We start from the raw sequence: 19,475 nt of genomic DNA on the forward strand, positions 1-19,475 counted from the left end.
TCCCTCCCTCCCTCCCCCAGCCCTAGCTTTCTTTTCTTTTACATTAGAAGCACATGAACAGGATAGAGAAGAAAATCATGGCAGAAGGGGATTCATTAGTCTTGGAAAACCTTCCATGTACTAGGCTTTCTCTTTTCAGGGAAGAGTTGTGGCTCTTCTCAGAAGCAAGAGTTGTAACAGGGGAGAATCAGTGAGGGTGGAAGTGTAACCATGCTCTGCTGATGCCCAGATAATGAGCTACACATTTGAGTGATGCTGACACGTATGCGGTACTTTCAGATCGGTCCCCAAAGAGTCATGCCCCCGATTTGTAGCTTCTCTTGTCTGTTTTAGGGTTAGTTGGGTTTGCTTTTCTCCTAATTTGTCAGCCTATTAGGTTAGCCAGGCCTTGTAGCAACCACGTTATGTTATCTGGCTGTGACTCCAGAGGCTTTCAGACCTCAGTCGTTGCTCATGCCTCGCTTGACCCAGAGGGAAGCGAGTGTTGGGTTATGTAGGCAGAGGACTCGGAAGAGGCTGGACTTGATGTGCTAGCCACACAATTTCTTTTGATAAATGGTTTTCTTTTGGTTAAACCACAGGAGCGTGAGAGCCTACCTGTCAGACTTCAATGAGATATGAGAGCTGCTCCTTGTCCATGCAGTGCTGTGTGCAAATAACTTCCCAAAAGTATTGCAAAGACAACACCTAATCTGTTTTTTACAATTGCTACGTTTTTAATACGATGTCTGATGTGCAAGATGAAGCTTTCATGTAGAGTGCCATCTTACTGAATGATGGGTAGGGCTAGCAGAGATCCAGGAGTGCCGTGCCACATGTTTCATTGATCCTGTGCAAAAATGAGGTGTGTGTTTCTGAAGTGTTGATGTCCACACACTAGAGCATCCCCGCTGTCTCATAGTCTTTCACTTTGAAGCTTTTATAACAATAAGGGGAAACTTCACTGGGTTCTGTTAAGCTTTGCTAGGATGGAATAGCCCATCAGGAAAAAGGCATCAGTCTTGAATCCTTCCTTTCTCTTTTTGTCTGCAGCCTGACCCACCTACTTCAAATAAGTGGCAGCTTGACAACTGGCTGACTAAGGTGAACCCACCAGCAGTACCAACAGAGACTCTCAGTGAAATCACCCATGGGAATGGACATGAGGACAAGGAGCAGGGCCAGGGCGTCAGCAGCAATTCCTCCCACCAGCGCACCAAGCCAAAGGAGCCTCATCACAAGCGCTCCAGCCAAGCAGCCAGGGCTCCTCAGGATGGTCATCTTCCAACCAAACGCGACTGCCAGAAGTCTCCAGTGCGTGCCGAGGAGCCCTTGCCCAGGCAGACTGTGGGTATCAAAAAGCCTGGCAAGGCAACGGTGCACGAGGGGCCCAAGGGAGGCCTGAAGGTGGAGAGTGAACCTGGTCCTTTTGAGGTCAGAGACCAGTCTTCCAGAGACAAGCCAAAAATCAAAACTAAAGAGAAGCCAAAATCCAGTGACAGAAAAGACCCAAAGCCTGCGGTGCAAGAGCTCCCTGAGAACAAAAAGCACAAGAGCTCTCTCCAGGCCAACGCCAAACCCCGCTTGGACCCCAAGCTCACGAGAGACGTTTCGCTTGGCAGTGCCCAGGAGCCTCTTACTCTCAGTCCCCTTCCTCAAGGCCAAGGCACAACCCCCACCGGGGCTAGCACCCAGAGACTTGCCATCGTAGCCAGAGAGGATTTTCACAAGGAGAAACTTCCCTTGCCTAAGAAGGAGAAGAAGTTGCTCTCACCAGTGAGGGACTCCCCCGCCCCTAAGTCCCTCATGGTGAAAATAGATCTTCCTCTCCTGTCAAGAGTCCCCGAGCCCCCTGGGAAAGGCAGTCACCAGAAAAAAGCAGAGGCCAAGGAGCTCCCTGGTGCAAAGAAGCCGGACTTGGAGAAGAAAACCATGGACACTCCTAACAAGCTCCTTCAAAAAAGGAAGGTGAGAGGTGGAGATGTTTGAAAAACCCACACAGAGAGTTCATTTCCACTTCATAGGTTGGGAGTGGACTCATGACACTCCTTCTATAAAGGTGTTCTCTCACTTCCAAAGGCAATGTGTATCAAAACTGTCCACAGATGTTTGTTGTTGGTTTTGCTGGGCAAATGATAAGCCCTGTAAGCTGTCTTAACAAATTATTTGGTGTTCTAAAACATTTTTTGCTGTGTTTTCCTGAAAGACTAGCTTTCTCAGACAACAAAACCCCCAGCCCTCCTACATCAGGGGAGCTTCCAGCAGCAGGCTGTGTCAGCATCTGGCTGACCAGCCCCCTGGTAGCGTTTGTGGGTTTCTCTGGCTTTTAACCCCAGCAGAGCTTTGTAGGACTGCAGTGCCCCTTTAAAAGCAACATGGTACCTTTTACCTTTTTTTACCTTGTAGCAAGTTATCCTGGAGTTTTTCATTCAGGTGAGGTGATGATTTGCAAGATCTATGGAGTGCAATTACTGCCTCTCTGCCTTAATAGTTTCTCTTCTTCTAGACGATAATGGCAACGATTTTTAACTGACTGTTTAAAATTTCACCTACATCAGATTCTTGTTAATAAAACCAAAAAACCCTGCGCATCTAGGGAATGTGAGTGATCTCACTCTCCTGTGAATGCAGTTTTTTCCTGCCCTTTGATAAGACCCATCACAAAACACAATTGCTTGCAGTTCATGACTTTACCAGGAATATGTTTCAGTACAATTCATACTGAATATGATAAAAAAGCCTGTCCAGAACAGATGAAATTATTATTTTCAGCAATGGAAGTGCCTTGGTTTTGATTACTATTTGCAGTGAGAGGTTTAGCAGTTCCATCCTGGTCACTACAAAACAATCTATCCAAGCAAAAATAGATAAAACATCATTTTGAGATACTTATCAGTGAGACTGAAATCTACATTTGCTGTGCTCTGGGTTTCCACTTTGTCACTTCCAATATCTTTTCTTTTTTTTTTTTAACCAGAATCTATCAAACTTGGCTGTGTTTCTCTGTACTTTACATGAACTTTTTAACCTGATTGATGTTTTTTTTTTCCCCTTTTTTTTTATTCCTTTTAGAGGGAAGCAGAGAAGGAGGTTGATAGGAAGAAAATGAAATTAGAAAAAGAAACAAAACCACTGCAGTCTTCAGCTAACAAAGACTCCAGTAAACTGAAGTGAGTATACAGTGGTGGGATGGCAAAATGATGCATAAAACTGAGTCTTTCTTAAAAAGGTTAAGGTGAGGAATTGTATCTCCTGTCCTTATACTCGTGAGTTTGCTTATAACGTAACGTGCCTTCTGAAACTTAATCCACTGCACGTTTGTCTTTACATCCTGGAACCAACCACGTGGCTGTGGGAATGTTATTTAATTCCCTTTTCTAACAGTTGAGATGGGAATGAAGACTTCACCATTTTAAGCACAGAAATTGTCCATCCTGCAACTCACGTTGCTGCGTGCTCTGATCCTGCAGTAGGATTTGGATCCTACATTTGAGCTACATTACATCTAGCTCAAAAAATGTGTTTATGCTGCAAGAAATTTGCCAGTTGTGCCCGTACAACTTTGCTTTCTAAGCTGGTAGGTGTCCATCTGCACGTTTAGCTATCAGACCAGATGCAGGAAGCAAATTTGTGCAAAAAATTTAAATGTTGGTTGAGTTGCAGACAGTGTGGTAGACGGCTTGCCTGCTGGGATGCAGGAGTTGTTTCCCCTTCTCCAAGCTACAGTGGTGGTCATCTGTCAGCAGATGATTGCCCTAGATGATCTGGAGAGTGGCAGCTGTTCTATGGGGAGTGATGTATGCTTGTTCTGCATGATAGTTTAGGGGTTTCAGGGGATGGCAAGAGAACTTGCCATCTAGTTGAAGATGTCCCTGCTCATTGTAGAGGGATTGGACTACGTGACTTTTAAAGTCCCATTCAACCCAAACTATTCTATTCTATGACTGCAGGTGAGTAAGACTTGAGGGTTCAAGCATCAGTTATTTCTGCTTTCATGGAACAAGCCTTAGTATGCTTTTAAAATGGGAGTTGGACCAAAAGATCTTTAAAGGTCCCTTCCAACCCAAACCATTCTATGATTCTACGAACTTTTTTTTTTCTTTGCCTATGTCTTCCTCACTCTGGGTCCTGCTGTCATACTTATTTCAGGGAAGGTTGTGCTCTCAGTGCATGGGATGTAGCAGAAAGGTTTTTGTTAGTCATGATACTTCACATGTGTTTAAAGCTCTTAGTCTTTATAAGGTGAGAAGACAATGTGAACACATTTTGCACATGGAGAGGTGGATGTGATGGATACAGCAGAGCTCTGTTTTCTCATCACACTGCTGTGCAAGGCTACTGAACTGAGATGCTCCAGAAGCACATGGGTGTGCAGCTCCCCCTTTCTCAAGCCAAACCAAGATACTGCTGTGCCAATAGACTTGTCACTGTGACTGGCCCAGATTTGTATAGAGGTGAAATGTGCAAAGCCCAGTCCAGAAAACAGATTTATACGTATAGGAGGATAGGGAGCATTTCCCTTCACCACTAAAATCATCTTGTTGTTTTTGTGTGTGTCTAAGGACACACAACCAGCATGCCTTTTGAATCACCTCTCTGTCTGCAATTTCAGGTGGCCTTTATGGCCAGGAATTTCATTTACAGTGCTTCTGGTAGATCTGCTGAAACTCACCACATCATTTGTGTATCAGTGTACCGCCAACATTTTGGCTAAGTCTTTGTTAGAGCACCTGCTTCCAAGAGCACGTCTTCAGATGGGCAGTGTTCCCAAGAGGAGAGGCTCATGTGTCAGTCGTGGGCTGCTGCATTCAGTTCCTGCTTGCCTGGGGCTTGAATTTGAGGTATTGACTTGGTGTGTGGCATTGAGGTTTGTGTCCTGAGAAGATGAGTAAACTACTTTTCTGCAGAGAAAGCACTGGCATACTCTTTAAAAGCGCTGAGATGTTGGATGAAGGGATATTTCAGCTGTGGTGGCAATTGAAGGGCTTTAATTCTGGGGTTCATTCCCCCCTTTTTCTCAGTGAAAATGAGCACCTCTCTTAGCCATGTTCTGACTCTTGGAGCTGGAAGGATAGGATGTATTTTTGGGGAGAGAGGGCTTTGGCTCAGGTCAGGGTGTGCTGTGCTCTGTGTCAAATAGTCCTTTCTGGAGCATCAGCCATCCCAAGGTAGTGGAGCTGACGAGTGTGTGTGCAGTGAGTAGGAACTGTACCATGGGAAAAGTGGGTTGTGGAAGAGAGGAGAAGACTGTCCCACACACAGTAGAATGAAGCAGGATGTACAACGTCACACTTCAGTCTTCCCACTGGGTTTAACTTAATTTTCTCCTCTTCTGATGTTGCAGTCCATGAGTTGGGGGTTCACTGCTCAGCGTTTTCTTGGAAACTCTGAGAAGCTGAATAAAAATGATGTAAATGAGCAGTAGTGAAATAAGGGTCTGAGCTCTTTGGTGCTGCTTAGAGTTGCAGGAAGTTCTCCTGTAATCCTAAATTCAGGTGATCAGAAATCTGATATGTCACCATATTATTAAATGTGATAGTCTCTGCCATTTAGAAGTGTAGCATTTTAAGTCTCTCTCCCTTGAATCCTCTCAACTTTGTAAGTGTTGCCTAGTTGAGCTGGCACGTCTTAGAGGAACAACTGGGTTTAATTCTGTCAAAGCATGTACAGGATCAAGTATCAGGGCGAGTATCTCTGACCACAGAAGAGATCTTCTACCATAATGGGGAGAGAGGGGCAGCACTGCAATTCATTTGCCTTGTTGGGTGATTTGTCCCAGGGATTTTAGTTGCTGTAATTACCTCTCTGCCTCTCTCAGTGAAAAGAGGCTGTGTTGGAGGGACACCTTTTTTGTAACATCCTGATATTCTGGTTGCAAGTCTTTACCCCAAAGATAAATCCTGAGGCTTAATTCTAATTGAAAAGCAACTTACTTGTATGTTGTTATCAGTTGAAGATGTGGTATCTAATGCATGATGAAGTCCCTGAAGTTTCATTTTGCTTTTGTTGGATTCTTTATGTTAACAAGCCATCCCACACTTCCAGAAGAATTTAAACAGAATTGGTACATGATGTAACTAAGTTTAAAAAAACCAAAACAACCCTATATTTTTATGTACACTATATTGATCCCAATTGCTGAATTCCCTTCCCATTTCCAGAATATCAAAAGCTTCATCTGAAACCCAGAAGAAAGATCTGCTACCTCTCCCACTGCCAACCACATCTCCTACACATTCTGCACCAAAGCCAACTAAGACAGCCCAAAAGAGACCCCGAAGTGAGAGTAGTGAGCGACCTGCCACGGATAACACTGCCAAGAACAAGAACAACGAGAAGGATCCTTTGTTCCCCAAGCACAAGAAAGTGGAGAAAAGTCACACTGAACTGTCAAAGGGCCTCAAAGTAAGTATCTGTTATAACTGATTTAACGTAAACAGGATGTTTCCTGTGGCTTGTGGGTGCTGTCTCATTCTCTTTAGAAACATGCTCTGTGGCTATTAAAAAGGAAGGAAGGTACAACCAGCCACCAGAGAAAGGTCTTTGACACATTTTTACCCCTTTAAAGACTGTCTGTGACACTGTGTTGCTAGCCCAAAAGCCCACGTTGTAACTTCTCTGCTGACTTTCTATCATGGGTTTCCATGTGACCAGTGAAACATGGTGAGGAGGGGTGACTTATGTCAAAACCAAAGGCAAGAGAATCGTGTTTGTGGTAGTAACTGTTTCTGACTGTAGGCAACTGCAAGTACAGTGTTGGTGTAAAAAATAAGTGTGTTTATAAAAAGAAAGAGACTATTGCTTAAAAATAAGGAACAAGCAACCTGTGGTTTTGACTGCAGCCTGAGTATAAGGTTTTACAGCTTGCTCACAAAATTGTTTATGATCCTTGCAGCTGGATCTTTGCATTTTTGAGTTATAAAATTCAATTATAGTACTGTTTACTAGCAACTGGGTGTGCGTGGTCTAGGATATTGGGGGGTGTGTGTGTGTATTAAGCCAGACTGCACGCTGTGTGGCTTCTAACTGCTGGCTTATTCCTCATAATGCAGTTAGCAATGGAGAATCAGCAATTGCTGTGTGGTTAAACTGGAAATAAGTGTGAATGGATATTACCTGTTCCTGCCTTGGCCTAGGGGCTGTGAATAATAGGCTGCTTGCAGCCTTGTTGCTATCTTAACCATTGTGCAAGGAAAGCTGCTACTTAATTTCTCCATCTTTGGGAAAAGTTGGAATGGTATTAAGCCTTAGTAGCAGTCAGGTGAGAAGCTGAGTTTCCATTTCCATTATTGGAAGGGATGCTGGGGAAGAAGGTAAGAATAGGAGGAGAGCCTGAAGAATAGACTATGCTTGGGACAAATAAACATTTTCTCTTGAAATTTAGGAAAGCCAGGCATTGGAATTGGTTTAGATATATCTCTCTAACCAGCTCTCTACTCTGTGGTTTTTCAGGGATCTACAGGAGTTGTCACAAATCCTTTCCCAGTGCCTTCTTTGCCAAATGTTACCTCCAAGCCCAGGACACCTCAGCTCAAGTTGGAAAAGTAAGTTTTTGTTTTACACCCTTTGTCTGTATTTTCTGAAGACACAAGGCAAGGCTGGCCCTGCAGCCACCCTGGCTTCTACTTCTTAATGAGCACTTCTTTTGGGAGGAAAGAGAGAGGGAGAGATAATCTGGGACCTGCCCTCTACTGCCTTCTCGTGTCTGGGACTTACCCCACCCACCACAGAGCCAAGGTCTCATTACAGCAGTTCTTGCTTTGAGGGAAGCTGCTCTAGAAATGAGGTACTTTTTAACTCTGAGGTTTTTCTTGTGCCTGCCTACCAGTGATGGGTTTTGATTTGACTCTTAACAAGTGACAAACTCCCCTGTGACATGATGCTGGGCAGGCAACTGACTTTCTCTGAGAGGATGTGACTCTACTTGCTCATTTTGTTAGTGCACAGGTGTCTGTGCCATTTGCATGGTGAATAGATTATCTCAGCACACAGCAATGTGTGTGGTCCAATTTTATCATCATTTATGTGTTGATTGAGACCAAGACCTGTGGAAGCCTTGGTGACCATATCTCTTGTAAGCAAATAACTTGAATGCAAGTTCTTTTTGTCTGAGACAAGTGTGTGGTACTGCAGGGTTTACTATATGTTTCCATCTAAAGGTATTTGTGGTATTTTGTGTTAGGAATGATAGGAGATCACATAATTACTATCTTTCCATGGGAGTGAAGAAGTAAAATTGGCTTCATAGTAGCTTAACCTCTGTTGGTTTTTTTATTTTGAAATGTAAGTTTTCAGTATTATTCTAACATATGTTTTTTTAAGAAATTAGTTCATTTTATATGTGCAGTCAACTGCTGTGTATTTCTGAACACAGAGACAATGTTAATTTAGTTAATTTGGTTAACTTAGACTATTGTAAATGTAACGTGCCTTTAAGGCCGTAACAGGCTTGCCAAAACAGGATGTTTGGACTCATAGTATCCTCTATATATGAATGTAAAATTAATAATTATCCTGCCCTTTTTCTCTGTCTTCTGACTCTCCTTTCTCTGTCCCCAATTCAGACAGCATCATCCAGTGGAATACTACTTAGAAGAGGCCAAGACGCTGAAGCACAAAGCCGATGCAATGGTAAGTCTCGGCCCTGTGCTAGAAATGTGAACCAGCTCTTGCATTCAGACCTGGTACCCGAGGGCATGTCAGTAAGATTTGCTGGCTAACATTACTTCTGCGTTCCGGTACTTGAGTATGTTCAAGTCCTGTGTGGGAAGGGTGTCTTTATTGGCCAAAAATTCAGACATTTCCCTTTTTTCTAAACACATCTAGAGAATATCCCTAGAGAATAGGATTGAGAACTGATGTCTGAGGTCAGCAGGCTTGTTAGCTTTGCTAAGCTATCACTAAGTCCTTGGAAGAGAAATGGAACAGTTAATTTTAAGACAGTTTAATCTGAAATGTCAAGATTCTAATGCTAATTGTGTTGCTGGTGGACAAGATTTGGAAGTGTCCTTTGCAGATGTAACTGACTTTCTCCACTATGTGCAATTTAACAGCGTGCATGACTGAACATTTTTTTTCTACTAATTATGGCTCAATTAGATAATGTACATTTGCTACTTGCCATTTACCTGTGAAATGAGGGAGTGATGCAGTGGCAAAGCCCCATCTGCCTCTCATGAAGCAGGCCTCCAAGACCAGACAATAACATCCAAAAAAATGGGATGTTAATAAATGACTGAAGAAAAACCTTGAGCAAGAAGAAGAGACACAAACAGCCAGAGCACACAAAGCTGATGACTGGGACCACATTAGGGGTTCTGCTGAGAACCCTTTAGTTATCACCTGGAGGCCTGACTTGCATCTTTATCTTCAAATCCTGCCTAACTAGGGAGGAAAAAAGGAATTCAGAGGTACACTTGAGAGAAGTAGTTTTTGTCTTAATCTAAAAATGAGAATTTTCTTCCCAATAGACTGAAAAGATTGGAAAGGCCTTTCAGTACCTGGATGCTACCCTTTCCTTCATCGAATACGGACTTGCCTTGGAATCGGATACAACAGCACCAAAATCAGCTTACAGCGTATTCAGCGACACCATAGAACTCGTCAAGTAAGTGGTTTTTGAAGCATCGCGGTTAGGCAGCATGTTTGGAGGGGAATCACAGAATCACAGAATGTCAGGGATTGGAAGGGACCTCAAAAGATCATCCAGTCCAATCCCCCTGCCGGAGCAGGAACCTAAATGAGATCACACAGGAAGGCGTCCAGGCGGGTTTTGAATGTCTCCAGAGAAGGAGACTCCACACCCTCCCTGGGCAGCCTGTCCCAGTGCTCTGTCACCCTCACTGTAAAGAAGTTTCTTCTCAAGTTTAAGCAGAACCTCCTGTGTTCCAGCTACACCCATTGCCCCTTGTCCTACCATTGGGCATCACTGAGAAGAGCCTGGCTCCATCTTCATGACATTTGCCCTTAACATATTTATTAGTTGTGTTGCTTGTTTAGAACTGGGGCAACTCTGGATTCCTACCATGGAGCAGAGGTTGGGTTGCTGTACAAGCAGACAGACAGACCATCCGGAGGCACCAGAGACAAATCCTCTGAAACATTTCAGTGTTGCTCATCAGAAGTAGGCACCGTGTTGTCCACAGTGTTTGAGCCTTGCAGATGAGGTACACTGGAGGTCACTGGTTATGACAATCAAGGGCATGAAGGAGTTCTTTGCTTTACCCAGGTCTGAAGTTGCTTTTGCATGCAAGCTCAGTAGGATTTCAATTTAAAAAAAAAATAAAGCAACAATATAGCACGTGGAAGAAGAGTTTGTGCCCTAAAGGTCTTGAAATCTTTACTGATTTCTCCCATGTTTCTTTCTACCAGGACACTTTCTTGGGTGGTTTTTTTTTTAGCAACCTTCCCCATTTAGTTTCTCAGCCATAGTGAGATGTATATAGATAGTATGACACATACAGCCAAGGAACCATGTATTGGATAGAAGAGAGACAGGTATCAGTTTATTCATATTGCAATTACAGGTTCTGTGAGTGTTTTCAAGAGATGATTTGATTTCTTGCCTTAGAGCTGCAACAGCTGTCAGGTTTTATTTTGTAGTCGACTTCAAACTTGTTAAATTACATGGTTTGCTTTCTGGTTTTGATGGACTGTATTTTCAAGGTGCTCTTGTTGCCTTGTTTTCAAAAAAAGATTTATTTGTTTTTTGCCAAAAGAAACGTTTCCATTAAGATGTCTGTCTTGTCCAGAAACATTTGTGTTAATATTTCACCTCCAGTAACAGGGGCTCCTCTTCTGGGCCCTAGGCCTGTGTATGACCCACGGGGAGCATCTACTTGTAGGGATGTTGCCCGTTAATCAGTGTAAGAAGAGAGTGAGTCACATAAGGGGCCACATCTGTTCCCATTGTGTGGAAAACAAGGCATTTTGAGACCCAGTCCTCTACTCAGGGTCATACAAAGCACTCGGTGCCAGGAATAAGAACTCAGGGCAGGTTTCCTGACGTATGGACTGATGTTTGAGATAACAGCATGCACTGTTTTTTCATAAACAATGGGACTTCAGAGCACTGATGTCTGACGAGACTCTGTTTGTTTTGTTTCTTTAGATTCATTATGACATTGAAATCGTTTACGGACCCCTCAGCATCTCCATATGAAAAAATCTTTGCCGTGTTATGGTGCGTAACTGTTTTTCTGTGCCTTCATATTCTGTTTTTAGACGTGATAGAGTGAAAGACCCATTGCTTCCAGGGGTGAAGGAATTAGTTAAATGGGAATCAAGAGTTCTGCAGGGGAAAAAAACCAACAATATAAAAAACAGAATGAACTGGAACTTCTCTAAAGTGAGCCAGGATATCACAAGGGACTACACGTGGAAGGCACAGGCTCTAAAATTTGATCTGCTGGTAACTTGAGAGCGCACAAGGGCTTTCACCTAAGGTGAAAGAATGTGATTTGGCTGCCCATGTTTGAGCCGTGTAACTGAAGCTGTAGCTGAACATAGCAGAGACACTCCTGAACAGGGGCTTACTCGGCCTGTGGCACCTACAGGAGCCTGGGCACCTGGTGATATTAAACACCAGACATGGCCCTTCCTCCTTTGTGGTTTTGTTTGGTTTTTTGTTTTGGGTTTTTCCTCCCCCCCTTGTGATTTTTTCACAGAGTCTTTTTTTAAGATGAGGAGAAATCCTGAGCTTTGTTGATTTTTGCAGTACAAGTGAGGTGTGGCTGCAAGGCTGAGCACCACGCTGACGTTTGGGTGTGTTTCTGTTCACAGCATGCGCTGCCAGGCCATTCTGCACATGGCAGTGTTTCGTTACAAAAAAGACACTGCAGTAAAATATTCCAGGATCCTGAATGACCACTTCAAGGTAGGGCACGCGCGTTGCTACGCTGCCAACTTGGATGGCTACGGTAGTTACTGGTGTTGTCTTGTGTAACCCAGACCTAACAAGAGTTCTGTTCCTTGCTGCAGAGTTCTTCCAGAGTAACACAAGCACCTTCTCCGTGTGTTGCAAGGTAAGATTTAAAAAAATATATAAAAATGTACATTGTAATTTGTCTATAAGGGTAGGAGTGAAAACAGTGGCTGGAGTATTTGAGTTGCAAGCTGCATTTGAGTGCCTCACCACTCACTCTTTGTTGCCAACTGAAATAATAGTGTTAGGGGGCATGAGTATGTTTCTGCTCTCTCTTTCCTGTCTTTTTTGTTGGCAAGGGTTTGGGTTTTTTTGTTATGAGGTCCAGAGTTACTGCGTATCAAACAGAGCAGTTCACCAGAGAGGCAGATCGGAGAAGGAAGGAAGTTATCATCACTGTGCTGTTTCAGAGCCCCTGTTTTTGTCATTTTTCTTCTGTTTAAAGATCCCTCAAGACTTAATGAGATATGATCCCCACCTCCCTGACCACCGTCCAGTAGAGTTATGCCTTATGGTACCACTGTGGTAGTATAACTTTGAGGTCAAATACTTTCATATTTTTCCCTTTAGCTCAGTCACCAATTAAGAAATTAATTTCTAATTAGTGAGTTATTGAGCATTTTCTCCTCGCTATGTATCCACAGCAGTGTTGCTGTGCCTGTGGCAGCAAAAGGCAGACTGTCATATAAGTGTTGGACCCAATGCCCAGCAGACTGGGCCTGTGTTTTGGTGTCAATGAGTAAGAAAGAGTTTTTCTGGGTGCTGTGCTAATTGCATTTGGCAGGGAGCTACCTGGCTTCACCTCTGTCCCTTTCAAACTCTGCACCTGAGAGAGGGTTGCTTGGTCTTTAATAGTGATGCTGAAATTCCAGTTATTTTTCTACCACCTTGCACAGTCTAGTTTATTGGAAACGCCCTCCCAAGAGGAGTGGTGGAAGCCCTCTCATCCCAGTCACTAAAATGAAGTTGGGTGAATTAATTGGTGGGGGTGAGGCGATGTGATGGAGCCAGCCTGTGCCTGGAAGGTGGGCAGCTGACCCCATTTAGCTTCCCTAGGTCTATAAATAAGTGTGTGTAGGCTGAGCTGGCTGTCAGACAGCTCCAGCCTCCAGAGGTGGGGAGCTTCAGCGTGCCTGAAATGGAAGTAATTAGGAAATAAACACTTGATAGATAACCCGGTGAAGCCTTCTGCAAGTAGGTGTAGATTTTGGAAGGTGGATGGGTGGCCCTTTCTGATGTCAGGTCCCACATTTTCTTTTGTCAAGAGGAGTCACAAATCACTTAAATCCTTGGCCTTGCACTCAAAGGACAATTAGTTGTTACGTAGCTGGACACATCTCAGTTTGCATCGCTCCACTCCGTACTGCAGGCCCAGATGACACTGGATAGCTCCTGGCATAAGCTGGCCTTGTGGCAAGACTTTGAACTCTGCAGTTAAACATTCACGATGGTGTTTCTTTATCCTGCAGAAGCACAGGCACACCTTCTCCTCTTTCTCCAATGCCCTCTCCTGCCGGTTCCGTGAGTTCCCAGCCGGGATCGAACACTAACAACTGCAGTGGCAACAGCATTGGCTCTTCAGTCACTGTCCCCTCTAATATCCCAAGCATCACCTCTTCCTATGTCAACATCACTTCCTATATCCTCTATGCTTATGATATTTGGGAACGGGCTGATGCACTGGCCAGGAAGAATAAGGGTAAGTTTTTACCCTCTGTTTTTTCTGTCTTATGTGTTGTGATTATGTGTGTCACATCCTTGCTTAAATCCTAACGGGCAGCGTAGCAAACCCCATACCTAAAGATCAGGGCATTAAATGTGTTGCAATAGAGAGCTATGGCATATTGGCAGGTTACAGGAGTTGGACTCACTGATCCTTGTGGGGTCCCTTCCAACTCACAGCATTCTATGATTCTGTGATGATTCTATTGGCAGAGATACTTGATGGTAATATATTGATAAGTGTTCCAATTAAAAGGTATCCTCAGATGTCTTAAGAGCTAAAGGGATGAAGGTATCAAGTGCAGGAAACCAGCCAACTTGCTTCATGGTAACACAAGAAGGATAAGGGGGTTTTTGTTTGTTTTTCCTTTTGAGGCACTTGGCTTTTCTGAGTTGGTTCACTTTAAAAACAGCTTTTTGGCCTGTAGCCTTGTTTTCTAGTTTGTCAAACTTCTGGTGTTTTTGTCTTGAAAACAGCAAAGCTGGGTTCTCTCTGTAACAGAGAAGCTCAGCAACACTTGAATTGGAGTCCTTGCTGGGCACGTGACCAGTATTTGCCAGTAACATTTCCTAAAATTGCTGCTACTTTGTTTTATTTTAGAGTTTTGTTGTTAAACATGTTCCATTGTGCTGTGGTACCAGCAGCGGTGAATAAGCAACAGCCATAGGGAGGGTGCAGCTCAGTCTGTGACCTGCCGTCCCACGTGGCATTTGCAGCATTGTTTTTCCTAAAAGACATGAAAGTTTTGTGGGCACAGGGATGTGTTGCCACTGTTGGCAAACGTGCAAAAGCAGATGAGCACGATGTGCCTGGCTAAATTGTTGGAAGGCTGTAGAAATACACAGGCTAATGAGGCAGGTGCTGAAATTCAAAAGGCTTTGCAAGTCACCTTTGTATAAAGTAACCCCAGTTGTTGGCTGTCCTCTGAGCAATTCCTGCGTGGTATGTGGGGTTACAGCCTCAAAAGGCTGATAAAAGACTCACACAGAAGGAATGGTGGATGCTGCTGGTTGGTGAGCCAGAGGAATGAGTCGTGGAGGAAAACCTGTGGGAGGGCAGCCTGAGCACAGTCTTGAATCAGCCAAGACTAAATCCAAAACCTGCTCTGTGTTGCTGTTTTAGTGCAGGGGAATGATGGCTGAGGTAGTAAATACTCCCAAGGGAGCAGGACAACAGTTAATAACTTTTTTTGCAAACAAAAGCAGGAAAATCAGGGGAAATGTGTTCTCTGCTTCTGAATTGGAAAGTCTTAGAAAGAAAGCGTTGTGCACTCAGCCTCTCAAGAGCTCCTCACACAGCCAAGCAGAAACGTTCAGCTTCCAGGTGTTAAAAAAGGAGAGCTGAGAATGGCCAGTTTCTGCAAAGGTACCTGAGGCTGGAGGGACAGAGGGAGGCAGGTCATGCAGGAACGTCTTGGAAAGGTGACTGGAAGGGAGTAGCTGTGATAATTTCCTGTAACTCGCTGTCACCAGGGTGGTGGCAGGATAGGAGGACTCTGTTTGAGTCTTGATGTGCCCAGCTATAAGCAACCCAAATCAGAGCTGTATAGCCTGGCAAGCCGTATGCATTTTTAGATCTGGTCATTTGAGAAATCATGATGTCTTCAAGGTTTGAGGATGGAGGAAGGAAAGGGACCAGTCCAGTGACAACTGTGTGTGCTTCTGGGCATCGCTCAGAAAACCGCTCCAATTTGGCCTGTCTAAAATCCGGGGGAAGCACATGGGGGAGACTGGGGTGTGAACACCCAGACTTTCACCCACCTACCACGGAGTCTTAATCTCTTTTTAAAGCCAGTGCTTAGGGATTCAGTGTGTGTGTGTGTGTGTGTGTGTGTGTGTGTGTGAGTGCATTTTCCTCTCACGTGCCCTGCCTCGTGTGCTTGTTACGCTTCCCGACCTTGCATATTGCTGAGCTCCCTGCATCAACACCGTGTTTAACGGACTGGCCGACTGACAGTGAGCTGCTGTCGTCACTTCTCGCTGCCCCCTCACCTGTCAGACCTGCCTCTTGTGTCAAACCAACTAAATGTTTTCTCTCTCCCTCCTCTTTCTCCAGAGTTTTTTGCTGAACTCAGCACAGCGACGTGTGCTCTGGCACTGAACAGTAGCATGACCGAACTGGTACACTACATTAGACAGGGTTTACAATGGCTGAGACTGGAAACAAATACGCCTTAACTGGTGCTTAAGGTGTTTAAGTACCTTGAATTTTTTTTTTTAATTATTATTATTATTGTTATTATTATTGTTATTATTATTATTATTGTTGTTATTATTATTATTATATTTAAATTTTTTTTTTTTGCACTTTTTGAAGCCTCAGAAATAGTTTGACTTATTGAAATATTGGATACAAAGCACCTGCAAAGGAAAAATACATAAAGGTGGAAGGAATCTGGTTACACTGGAAAAAAACTTTGAACTGTGCTTTTAGGGTGGCTCTTTGCTGCCTTGAAAAAGAAGAGACGGAGGAAGTGCCTCAGCGTTGATGGCACCTTCCTTTAAAACGACAAAGTGCAATGAATTGTCTGAATGGCTCAATGTATTTGACGGTCTATAAACATTTCTATTACGAATAACCAGCAGGACAATAATCACACACGAAGAAGTGCCGACAAGAAGGAAATCTGCCTCCACAGGTTCTTATGCAACATCCCCCAGGCTGCGACAGTTGTGTGCCCAGAGGATGTGTCAGAGAAGTGTTTTTTTGGCAAGCACGGATGCAATCTTTGGTGTCTTTGTTCCACGGATAGCAAGTAGCAATCTCGTCAGTCCCCAGCAGCGTTATGTTACAATAAAAACAGCAAAATGTTCTGTCTTTGCCTGCTTTCCAACCTCACCCTCCTGCATTTGTCAGCCAGCTGCTGTCCTGAGAATCGGGGGAAGCCACTGCCTTCGGTGCTGCAAGTTCACTTCTGAAGTCCTGGCTGCTGTGGGCCCCTTTGCCACACACTCACTCACACTCACACACAAACACGCCCTTAGCACTCGGAACTCTGTTACTGAGGGTCCTGCTCAGTTGAAGCCCTTGTAAGCCAAACACAGTTGGGGTGACAAAATGACCAGGTGTGGTTGGAAACAGCTCTGCCTCTCTTCTGCAGCGGAGGGACGTCGCTCGCGCTGAGGACTTCTTGTCTGGTTGCTTTTTGTTGTTTTGATGGGTGGGGGTGGGCAGCTGTACTTGGGTCACTGTGATTGCTTGGACGTTGTTCTGGGTCTGAGAGCTTACGTGGGGAGGAATCACTGCTCTGTTTAAGGAGGGACTAAGTGGCTGAATGTGGAACATAAGACAAATTTTGCGTTTGGATATTTGCCTGTTCTGGGTGAATATCTAAGAGCAGGATTTGGTACCAAAGGAGGGTGTCCTCCATGCAGAAGATAATTCACGTGCTCTTTCTCAACCAAACTACAGGATGGGCCCAACGACTTAGAAATCCATCAAGGGAACATGAAAGGGAATAATTAGCTGTTTGCAAGCATTTTTTTCCTCATCATGAGCCACATTTTTGAAATAGGGATTTTGCAGATGCCAGCAGCAGTGAAGGCAGCGTCCATGTCACGTGTGTGTTCAGTAAGATGTCACCTTTCTCTACCCAAAGATTTCCTGTTGTGTGACAGCAGCGTCCTGCCATCCTCCTGTCTAATAGTGTGCCTTAGCCCTCTGGTCCCCTCTCGCATCCCTCGCCCTGTCTCTGACAGACCCCGTGGGAGTGGCGGAGAGGAGGACAGTATCCCAAAATAATTGTGCTTACAGGAAAGAATCAGCTTCCTTTTCCACGTAATTTCAGGATGGAGGAACAGGTCGGCACGCGTGCAGGGTTACCCACTTTGTTACACACCTTTTGCTCGTGGTTTTGAGGCTTACAAAAGCGGACAGTAAATATCAGCAAAAGGTTTCCAAGAGGAGTTCCCCTGCCACGGAGGAGAGGAGCTGGTGGGAGCGTGAGCGTGCCGCGGCTCTGCTCGAGCTCTCCTCTCGCCTCCCCTGGCAGCGCTGGGTCTTCCCGCACCTTCAAGGGACTGTCCTTTTATGTTCACTTTATTAAAAGCCTTAGTGCATTTCAGGGATAAGCTGTCCTAACCAGTGGAAGGAAGGTCCATGTTGCCCCCTCCCTGTTTTTACCTTTCAAACTTCACTTGGGCTCCTCCTCCTCCCTGGAGGAGCCGCTGCTCTGAGTAAGCCAGGGACAGAGAGGAGCTCAGCGTTAACTCTTATGTTCTCAGGAAGCATGGGGATGGCCAGCCGGCCTCAAGGCTTGATGTGCACTTTGAAGCTCGATTCCAGACTGGTGGGTCGATGCCTTTTATCTGACTTTGTCTTCAAACAAAGCTAGTTTTAGCATCACCAGCTGAGGGAGGAGGAAGGAAGGAAGGAAGAAGCTTTATTGAACCTGAAAACCACTGTGGGAGTCTGCAAGAACCGTAGCAGCGCATTAGGGATAAGCGTAAGGTGGAGCAGGGACACGGATCCCCCCAGTACTTTTAATTTCACATAAACCCATCTCCTGCTTGGTCACAGCTTGTCTGTCCCACAGGGAAACACCTGCTGCAACCCACGAGGCAGGACGTACGGCTGCCCCTATTCTGCACCCAGCTCAGTGTAGCCCACGGGTGCACCAGGTCCTGTCCTCGCCCACTCCAGGGCCACTTTGCCACCCAGACAGCGACACTGTTGCCCTGCTCCTTAGGAAAGCTCCTGCAAGGGCATCAGGTGAGGAAAGTTGGTAAAAAGACACCCAGCAAAGGCAGATAAACGACTGGTGTTGGCTTCTTGACAGTTGGGAGAAGGCAGCACGTGCTCTGATACCGTGCAGAGATTTACCGGGAGGCAAACTCCACCGGCCTTCGGAGGAAACGCGGTCGTGGGCAGTTTGTGTCACAGGCACCTGGGGGCTATTTGAGGGCTCTCATCTGTGGAAGCATCAGTACCAGGCTCCATAGCAGGAAGCTACGATTTGTTTCAGGTCGTGGAGAAGACTGTTTAAAAAAAATATATATATATAGGTAGTTTTTTAAAAAGCCATTGTAGTTCAACCTTGAGCCAGGTCAGAGGCCTGCAAAGGGTTAGGAACAATGCTCATCATTTTCACTTGGGCCTGTTCAGGCCTTTAAAAAAATGAAATAAAATTAAAAAAATAAATAAATGCAAACCAAAACATAAGTGGAGGAAATAGCATTTGCCATTAGGAAAGAAAATCATGAAGCCGAGGAAAAACAGAGGTGCTGGTTGAGCCCTAGGAGGAGAGGAGGCAGCTATGGTTGCAAAGCAGCATCATTTCCATGCAATATTTATTTAGAAGAAATAATACCTGTGTTGAAATTGTCAAATGTTCTATTTTTAAGATGCCATTTATTTAATAGTTGAAAACCCCACTTACACGGAGATAGAGATCTCTAACTGAAAGTCAAAGTCTGACTGCAACGTCCTTGTTTTTGGTTTTGTCCTCTCCCCTCCCTCTTGGTTCCCATTATAAATCTGTACATCTTAAACTTATTTGGGGGAATGTGTCTCCCTCTTGTAAATAACTTTTTCTGCCCTGTGTGTGATGGAGTTTCCGAGATGGTTAATTCATTCATATGGGGAAATAAACAATAAATGAAGTAGCCTGTTTGTTATGAGTTATTGGGAGAATCCTCGTGTTCTCAGCTCCTTGTAGAGAAACTGTAATTTGCCTTTTCTCTCTGAATGGTCTTAGTGTTTCCCTTCTGAATGAGGTTTAAGTAGGAATTGCTGTACAAGAAGTCTCTGTTTCAATTGCTCCCCTGTTTATCACCCCCTTGCCCTTTCCTTGAGCAACAAGAAGGGCTGCAAATCGAGATGCTCAGAGTGGCAGGAGGATCGTGACTCAAG

The 19,475-nt window shown here is 44.6% G+C and overlaps 1 protein-coding gene across 1 annotated transcript; it reads left to right on the top strand.

The window, feature by feature from the left end:
- Positions 1-1,032: 1,032 nt before the first annotated feature.
- Positions 1,033-15,802, top strand: AFF1 (ALF transcription elongation factor 1; the record flags this gene model as incomplete). Its single annotated transcript, XM_010175659.1, has 11 exons — positions 1,033-1,947; positions 3,052-3,149; positions 6,141-6,384; positions 7,432-7,523; positions 8,544-8,610; positions 9,450-9,586; positions 11,090-11,161; positions 11,761-11,854; positions 11,959-12,002; positions 13,372-13,601; positions 15,681-15,802. Coding segments are annotated over 11 exons (2,115 nt in total), but the record flags the coding sequence as incomplete, so codon positions are not given.
- Positions 15,803-19,475: the final 3,673 nt, after the last annotated feature.

The sequence above is a fragment of the Antrostomus carolinensis genome, unplaced genomic scaffold, assembly GCF_000700745.2.
Source record: "Antrostomus carolinensis isolate BGI_N321 unplaced genomic scaffold, ASM70074v2 scaffold36020, whole genome shotgun sequence".
NCBI classification, from domain to species: Eukaryota; Metazoa; Chordata; class Aves; order Caprimulgiformes; family Caprimulgidae; genus Antrostomus; species Antrostomus carolinensis.